General features: G+C 40.3%; 1 protein-coding gene across 4 annotated transcripts in view; it reads right to left on the bottom strand.

Annotated features, from left to right (window-relative positions):
• Nucleotides 1-250: 250 nt before the first annotated feature.
• LOC123993524 (LIM domain-binding protein 2-like) overlaps nucleotides 251-9782 on the bottom strand; it is a 111420-nt gene continuing 101888 nt past the window's right edge. For all 4 annotated transcript variants that reach the window (XM_046295756.1, XM_046295757.1, XM_046295758.1 and 1 more), the window contains exon 9: nucleotides 251-688. In XM_046295756.1, the coding sequence (XP_046151712.1) occupies nucleotides 458-688 (231 nt within the window). In that variant the 3' untranslated portion in view covers nucleotides 251-457. The remainder of the gene's footprint in view (nucleotides 689-9782) is intronic.

Genomic DNA, 9782 nt, shown 5'->3' with positions numbered 1-9782 from the left:
GTATTGTTTACATCATCATTGCAATGCATACAACCTGTATGTATTTAGGTGAAAAAGCAGTGTTATTCGTATGGATATTGCTGTGCAATGTTATTCAGTTCTCTGTCTCGCTCCTCGATGTTACAGTGAAGTCGGAGAAGAATTGTTCTGGTATTTGGTGGAGATGATCGATCATGATGAGTGACAGTGACACTGTTGACCACGACGTGAAAAAAATTGCCAACAGGGTTCAATTCAGTACAATGTGAGGTTTTAGAGGGCGCCGCCCTACTGTGCCAAATAGGTACAGTTTTTTAATAATTATTTTCCCTCTTTGTTTTACTGTGAGGGCAACATGGTCTCATTAGAATATGTCCAAAATAGTAACATTCAACCATTGAAGTTAAATGTCAGCTAAGCAGACATATGAAGGTGGGGGCACTGACTGTGCTCTCGGTGGCCTTGGTCTCTGTGTGTTCTACTGTGACGACTGAGGCGCTGTGCTCTCGGCCTTGCTGTCCTGGTTGTTGAGCGGCTTGCTGCCCCACGGGCTGTTGTTGCCGAGCGCTGGCGAGCCGTTGAAGTCATCCTCGTCGTCCAATCCGTTGGTAGCGTCGTACTGCGTGTTCTCCAGACGTGTGATCAGACGCTCGTCCTCGTCCCCGAACTCCCCGCCCATCAGGGTGGGCTCACCAACCACCATCACGTCCTGAAAGGAGAGAGGTTAAGGGCCAGACATTAAGGTCAGGTTAAAGGTCAGAAATTTTTAATGACACATGCTGCATGTGTGAGAAATGCATGACAATCTGAGAGATAATATATGTAGAATTGATAATATATTGATTGTACGGCAGTACCAGTCAAACATTTGGAAGCACGAACTCATTCAAGGGGTTTTCTTTATTTTTATTATTTTCTACATTGTAGAATAATAATGAAGACATCAAAACTATGAAATGACGCATATGGAATCATGTAGTAACCAAAAAAGTGTTAAACAAAACAAAATAGATTTTAGATTCTTCAAAGTAGCCACCCTTTGCCTTGATGGCAGCTTTGCACACTCTTGGCATTCTCTCAACCAGCTTCATGAGGAATGCTTTTCCAACAGTCTTGAAGGAGTTCCCACATATGCTCAGCACTTGTTGGCTACTTTTCCTTCTCTCTGCGGTCCAACTCATCCCAAACCATCTCAATTTGGTTGAGGTCGGGTGATTGTGGAGGCCAGGTCATCTGATGCAGCACTCCATCACTCTCCTTGGTCAAATAGCCCTTACACAGCCTGGAGTTGTGCTTTGGGTCATTGTCCTGTTGAAAAACAAATGATAGTCCCGCTAAGCACAAACCAGATGGGATGGTGTATCGCTGCAGAGTGCTGTGGTAGCCATACTGGTTAAGTGTGCCTTGAATTCTAAATAAATCACAGAGACTGTTACCTGCAAAGCACCCCCACATCATCACACCTCCTCCTCTATGCTTCACGGTGGTAACCACACATGCGGCGATCATCAGTTGACCTACTCTGCGTCTCACAAAGACACGGCAGTTGGAACCAAAAATCTCAAATTTGGACTCATCAGACCAAAGGACAGATTTCCACGGTCTAATGTCCATTGATTGTGTTTCTTAGCCCATGCAAGTCTCTTCTTATTATTGCTGTCCTTTCGTAGTGGTTTCTTTGAAGCAATCGACCATGAAGGCCTGATTCACGCAGCCTCTTCTGAACAGTTGATGTTGCGATGTGTCTGTTACTTGAACTCTAATGACCGTATCCTCTGTAGCAGGGGTAACTCTGGGTCTTCCTGTGGCGGTCCTCATGAGAGCCAGTTTCATCATAGCTCTTGATGGTTTTTGCGACTGCACTTGAAGAAACTATCAAAGTTCTTGAAATGTTCTGTATTGACTGACCTTCATGTCTTGCCATTTCTCTTTGCTTATTTGAGCTGTTCTTCCCATAATATGGATTTGGTCTTTTACCAAGTTGGGCTATCTGTATACCACCCTTACCTTGTCACAACACAACTGATTGGCTCAAACGCATTAAGAAGGAAAGAAATTCCACAAATTAACTTTTAACAAGGCACACCTGTTAATTGGATTGCATTCCAGGTGACTACCTCATGAAGCTGGTTGAGAGAATGCCAAGAGTGTGCAAAACTGTCATCAAGGCAAATGGTGGCTACTTTGAAGAATCTAAGATATATTTTGATTTGTTTAACACTTTTTTTGGTTACTACATGATTCCACGTGTTATTTCCATAGTTTTGATGTCTTCACTATTATTCTACAATGTAGAAAATAGTAAAAATAAAGAAAAACTGAATGAGTTTTTAAAACTTTTGACTGGTACTGTGTATTGATCATATATGTTTTATGGTGTGATATGCAGGTTATACTAACTCTTAGTCTATGGAAATATTCATTCAGCACAGTTCATGTCAAAGCATAAGTCAAAGCCTTTAGACGTTCATATAACTGTCGATGACTATACATGCAAAGTGTATAGAACTGTCTTTGTTCCTGCTTATTGCTGTACTATGGCCACTGACAAGTGTCCACTCTAATCTGTATGGGTGATAGTTCCTACCACTGCAATGAAGGGCCAAAAGCAAAAACACTAGAGGACATTGGGTCTCATCAAGACCAGTAGCCTACACAAGTAGCCTACCCCTGAGCTTCTAATCCTGAATGGAGGCATGGGTTCAGATCCCACTTCTGACACCATATGTTGGTAAGGAGATGGGACACTATTCTGTTATAGCTACAATAACATATTTACTAAGGCCGGGATTCAATTCATAGCGCAGCGCACTAGACAGTTGACAATGCAGATTTTAAAGGCATTTCCCCCAACGTTCGTGGAGATCGTATTTACGGTTAACGCTGAAGATGTCGGTTCAATCTGAAATTACCAATAAATGTCAAGTGAGCTATAACACAGATCTAATGCTGACCGGATTGAATCCCAACCTAGGATAAAACCTGATATGTTATACAGATCATTATCGGTACTGTAGTACATAATGCTACAACCCATAAACTGCCCATGCTATCACAGTCTTTTGCGGCAAGTGAGTCCTCTATCCATCTCTATGACAACTACTCATGGGCTTCAAACCCCATCTAACCCAGCTAATCCTTCTAACCATACTAACATTCTAACCCATTTTACCCTTCTAACGATCTAACCCATCTAACCATTTTACCCTTCTAACCATTTTACACTTCTAAGCATCTAATCCATCTAACCCATCTAATCCATCTAACCCTTCTAACCCATCTAACTAATTTGACCCTTCTAACCCATTTATAATATAATAATATATGCCATTTAGCGGACGCTTTTATCCAAAGCGACTTACAGTCATGTGTGCATACATTCTACGTATGGGTGGTCCCGGGGATCGAACCCACTACCCTGGCGTTACAAGCGCCATGCTCTACCAACTGAGCTACAGAAGGACCACTTTTGACCATTCTAACCCGTCTAATCCATCTAACCGTTCTAATCCATCTGACCCTTCTAACCATTTTACTCATCTAACCCATCTAATCCATCTAACCCATCTAATCAATTTTACCCTTCTAACCATCTTACCCTTCTAACCATCTTACCTTTCTAACCATCTTACCCTTCTAACCATATAACCCATTTGACCCTTCTAACTCATCTAATCCATTTTACCATTCTAACCATTTTACCCATCTAACCATTTTACCCTTCTAACCATCTTACCCTTCTAACCATTTTACCCTTCTAACCATTTTACCCTTCTAACCATTTTACCCTTCTAACCCATTAAATCCATGTTACCCATCTAATCCATTTTACCATTCTAACCATTGTACCATTCTAACCCTTTTACCCATCTAATCAATTTTACCCTTCTAACCATCTTACCTTTCTAGCCATTTTACCCTTCTAACCCATCTAATCCATCTAACCATTCTAACCCACTTAACCATCTAACTAATTTGACACTTCTAACCCATTTGACCATTCTAACCCGTCTAATCCATCTGACCCTTGTAACCATTTACCCATCTAACCCATCTAATCCATCTAACCCATCTAATCAATTTTACCCATCTAACCATCTTACCTTTCTAACCATCTTACACTTCTAACCATCTAGCCCATTTTACCCTTCTAACTCATCTAATCCATTTTACCATTCTAACCATTTTACCCTTCTAACCATCTTACCCTTCTAACCATTTTACCCTTCTAACCATTTTACCCTTCTAACCACTTTACCCTTCTAACCATTTTACCCTTCTAACCATTTTACCCATCTAATCCATTTTACCCATCTAATCCATTTTACCCTTCAAACCATTTTACCCATCAAACCATTTTACCCATCTAATCAATTTTACCCATCTAATCCATTTTACCCTTCTAACCCATTTAATCCATTTTACCCATCTAATCCATTTTACCCTTCTAACCCATTAAATCCATTTTACCCATCTAATCCATTTTACCATTCTAACCATTGTACCATTCTAAACCTTTTACCCATCTAATCCATTTACCCTTCTAACCATCTAACCCATTTTACCCTTCTAACTCATCTAATCCATTTTACCATTCTAAACATTTTACCCTTCTAACCATTTTACCCTTCTAACCATCTTAACCTTCGAACCATCTTAACCTTCGAACCATCATAACCTTCGAACCATCATAACCTTCGAACCATCTTAACCTTCGAACCATCTTAACCTTCGAACCATTTTACCTTTCTAATCCATTTTACCCTCCTAACCATCTAACCCATCTAATTCATTTTTACCCTTCTAACCATCTTACCCTTGTAACCCATTTAACCCTTCTTATCCACCTAACCCATCTAATCCATTTTACCATTCTAACCATTTGACCCATTTTACCCTTCTAATCCATCTAACCCTTCTAACCCATCTGACCCTTCTAATCCATCTAACCCATCTAACCCTTCTAATCCATCTAACCCATCTGACCCTTCTAATCCATCTAACCCATCTGACCCTTCGAATCCATCTAACCCATCTAACCATTCTAACCCATCTGACCCTTCTAATTCATCTAACCCTTTTAATCCATCTAACCCATATAACCCTTATAATCCATCTAACCCCCATCTAACCCTTATAATCTTTCTAACCCTCCTTATCCTTCTAACCCTTCTAATCCATCTAACCCTTCTAATCATTACAATCCATCTAACCCTTCTAATCCATCTGACCCTTCTAACCCATCTAATATATCTAACCCATCTAATCTATCTAACCCATCTGACCATTCTAACCCTTGTAATCCACCTAACCCTCCTAACCATCTAACCCCTCTAATCCATCTAACCCTTCTAACCATCGGACCCTTCAAACCATTTTACCCTTCAAACCATCTTACCCATCTAATCCATTTTACCCATCTAAACCATTTTTACCCTTCTAACCATCTTTCCCATCTAATCTATTTTACCCTTCTAACCATCTAACACATCTAATCCATTTTACCCTTCTAACCATCTAAACCATTTTACCCTTCGAACCATCTTACCCACCTTACCCTTCTAACCCTTCTAATCCATCTAAACCTTCTAACCCATCTAACCCTTCTAATCTATCTAAACCATCTAATCCTTCTAACCCATTTTACCATTCTAACTTTGCCCTTCTAACCCATCTAATACATTTTACCCTTCTAACCATTTTACCCTTCTAACCCTCCTAACCATCTAACCCATCTAATCCATTTGACCCTTCTAACCATTTTACCCTTCTAACCCTTCTAACCCTTTTAACCCATTTTACCCTTCTAACCATCTAATCCATTTTACCATTCTAACCCATTTTACCCTTCTAACCATCTAACCCATCTAACCCTTCTAACCATTTTACCCTTCAAATCCATGGAACCCTTCTAATCCACCTAACCCATCTGACCCTTCTAATCCATCTAACCATTTTACCCTTCTAACCAATTTACCCTTCTAACCCATCTAATCCATTTTAACATTCTAACCCATTTTACCATTGTAACCATTTGACCCTTCTGACCATCTAACCCTTCTAACCATTTTACCCATTTTACCCTTCTAATCCATGGAACCTTTCTAATCCATCTAACCCATCTAACCCTTCTAACCCATCTGACCCTTCTAATCCATCTAACCATTCTAACCATTTTACCCTTCTAACCATCTTACCCATCTTACCCTTCTAACCATTTTACCTTCCTAACCATCTAACCCATCTAATCCATTTTTACCCTTCTAACCATCTTACCCTTGTAACCCATTTTACCTTTCTAATAATTTTACCATTCTAACCAATTTACCATTCTAACCCATCTTGTCCATTCTAACCCATTTTACCATTCAAATAATTTTACCCATCTAACCCTTCTAACCAATTTACCCTTTAACCCATCTAATCCATTTTACCATTCTAACCCATTTTACCATTGTAACCATTTGACCCTTCTGACCATCTAACCCTTCTAACCATTTTACCCATTTTACCCATTCTACCCTTCTAATCCATGGAACCCTTCTAATCCATCTAACCCATCTAACCCTTCTAATCCATCTAACCCTTGTAACCCATTTTAACTTTCTAATAATTTTACCCTTCTAAACCATTTTATCCATTTTACCATTCTAACCCATTTGACCATTTAAATAATTTTACCCATCTAACCCTTCTAACCATTTTACCCATCCTAACCCATCTAACCCTTCTAATCCATCTAACCCCCATCTAACCCTTCTAATCCATGGAACCCTTCTAATCCATCTAACCCTTATAATCCATCTAACCCCCATCTAACCCTTATAATCCATGGAACCCTTCTAATCCATCTAACCCATCTGACCCTTCTAATCCATCTAACCCATCTGACCCTTCGAATCCATCTAACCCTTCTAATCCATCAAACCCCTATAATCATTCTAACCCTCTAACCTTCCTAACCCTGTCCATTCTAACCCATTTTACCATTCAAATCATTTTACCCATCTAACCCTTCTAACCATTTTACCCATTTTACCATTCTAACCATTTGACCCTCCTAACCATGTAACCCATCTAATCCATTTTTACCCTTCTAATCCACCTAACCCTTTTAACCCATTTTACCTTTGTAATCATTTTACCCTTCTAACCAATTTACCCTTTAACCCATCTAATCCATTTTACCATTCTAACCCATTTTACCATTGTAACCATTTGACCCTTCTGACATCTAACCCATCTAACCATTTTACCCATTTTACCCATTTTACCCTTCTAATCCATGGAACCCTTCTAATCCATCTAACCCATCTAACCCTTCTAACCCATCTGACCCTTCTAATCCATCTAACCCTTGTAACCCATTTTACCTTTCAAATAATTTTACCCTTCTAAACCATTTTATCCATTTTACCATTCTAACCCATTTTACCATTCAAATCATTTTACCCATCTAACCCTTCTAACCATTTTACCCATCTAACCCTTCTAACCCATCTGACCCTTCTAATCCATCTAACCCATCTAACCCTTCTAATCCATCTAACCCCCATCTAACCCTTCTAATCCATGGAACCCTTCTAATCCATCTAACCCTTCTAATCCATCTAACCCTTCTAATCCATCTAACCCATCTAACCCTTCTAATCCATCTAACCCCCATCTAACCCTTCTAATCCATGGAACCCTTCTAATCCATCTAACCCTTCTAATCCATCTAACCCGTATAACCCTTATAATCCATCTAACCCATCTAACCCATCTGACCCTTCTAATCCATCTAACCCCCATCTAACCCTTCTAATCCATGGAACCCTTCTAATCCATCTAACCCATCTGACCCTTCTAATCCATCTAACCCATCTAACCCGTATAACCCTTCTAATACATCTAACCTGTATAACCCTTATAATACATCTAACCTGTATAACCCTTATAATCATTCTAACCCTCCTTATCCATCTAACCCTTCTAACCCATCTGACCCTTCTAATCCATCTAAACCTTCTAACCATTTTACCCTTCTAACCATTTTACCCTTCTAACCATTTTACCCTCCTAACCATCTAACCCATCTAATCCATTTGTACCCTTCTAACCATCTTACCCTTGTAACCCATTTTCCCTTTCTAATAATTTTACCCTTCTAACCAATTTACCCTTCTAACCCATCTAATCCATTTTACCATTCTAACCCATCTAACCCTTCTAACCCATCTAACCCGTATAACCCTTATAATCCATCTAACCCCCATCTAACCCTTCTAATCCATGGAACCCTTCTAATCCATCTAACCCATCTGACCCTTCGAATCCATCTAACCCTTCTAATCCATCAAACCCGTATAACCCTTATAATCCATCTAACCCCTATAATCATTCTAACCCTCCTTATCCTTCTAACCCTTCTAATCCATTGAACCCTTCTAATCATTATAATCCATCTAATCTATCTAACCCATCTGACCATTCTAACCCTTGTAATCCATCTAACCCTTCTAACCCATATAACCCTTCTAACCCATATAACCCATATAACCCATATAACCCTTCTAACCCATATAACCCTTCTAACCCATATAACCCTTCTAACTCATATAACCCTTCTAATCCATAAACTGGTGTGATTCAAATGTTGATGATGTGTGTTTGTTGTTTCACCAAAGGGGTAAAGCCAGGGCATTACTCTTGGCCGTGTGTTTACCTTGTTTCGAAACAACCCCCTGCTGCTCCTGCAATAACAGTTGGTGCATGGTGGGATTTTAAGGAGTGTGTGTATGGCTGGTGTGTATGGCGAAGCACCATGAAGGTGGTGAACCCGTATGTACACGGTCAACCTCATTCAGTGCACTTTGAGCTAATGAAACCCCCCTCCCACTGATGAAGTGGACTGTCCTTCCCTTCCTGCCCCTCACAGACCAATCAATTTGGGAGGCAGGTAGCCTAGCGGTTAGAGCTTTGGGACAGTAAGGTTACTTGCTCGAAACCCGAACCGGCAAGGTGGCAAAATCTGCAGTTTTGCCCTTGAGCAAGGTAGTTAACCCCCACAACAACTGCTCCCTGGGCGGCGATAACGTGGACTTTGATTAAGGCAGCCCCCACACCTCTCTGATTCAGAGGGATTGGGTTAAATTCGGAAGATACTGTATTCCGTTTGAATGCATTCAGTTGTGCAATTTACTCGGTTTCCCCGTTCCCTTTCCCAATAGTGATGATGTCGGACATATTTCTATGACATGACCCCTAGCATTGAGGTCACAGATGAGAACATAGTGAGTTTTATTCTGTGGTTGATTCTTTATTCGCAATGTGAGGGAATTGAATTGGGTGATGCTAAATCTCTATTTTGATAGGTACATGTATAAAACTAACAGTGAGTATCTAGGAGATGCAATTTTATAATTTAAGCAATGTTAGATGATTGATTACCAGTAGTTATGTGACTATGTTAGGATAGTATTGGTTGTTCTAGGCAGGTTGAGTTGTACATCTCATCTCCCCTGGTCTGCTAAACCCTCTCTCTCCTCAGCAGCCCACAACCTCCCACTGCATCTCGGGAGGAAGTCACACAGTTAAATGAAACACATGCATCACTGCCCATGTGTGTCGATGTGGCGTGGCTTGTTAGTTTTCGCTACTCTCTTCTGATATGCAGATGTGTGCACATGTATGAACACGCACACACACACACACACACACACACACACACACACACACACACACACACACACACACACACACACACACACACACACACACACACACACACACACACACACACACACACACACACACACACA

The sequence above is a fragment of the Oncorhynchus gorbuscha genome, linkage group LG13, assembly GCF_021184085.1.
Source record: "Oncorhynchus gorbuscha isolate QuinsamMale2020 ecotype Even-year linkage group LG13, OgorEven_v1.0, whole genome shotgun sequence".
Lineage (NCBI taxonomy): Eukaryota > Metazoa > Chordata > Actinopteri > Salmoniformes > Salmonidae > Oncorhynchus > Oncorhynchus gorbuscha.
This window is presented reverse-complemented; position numbering and strand designations above follow the sequence as displayed.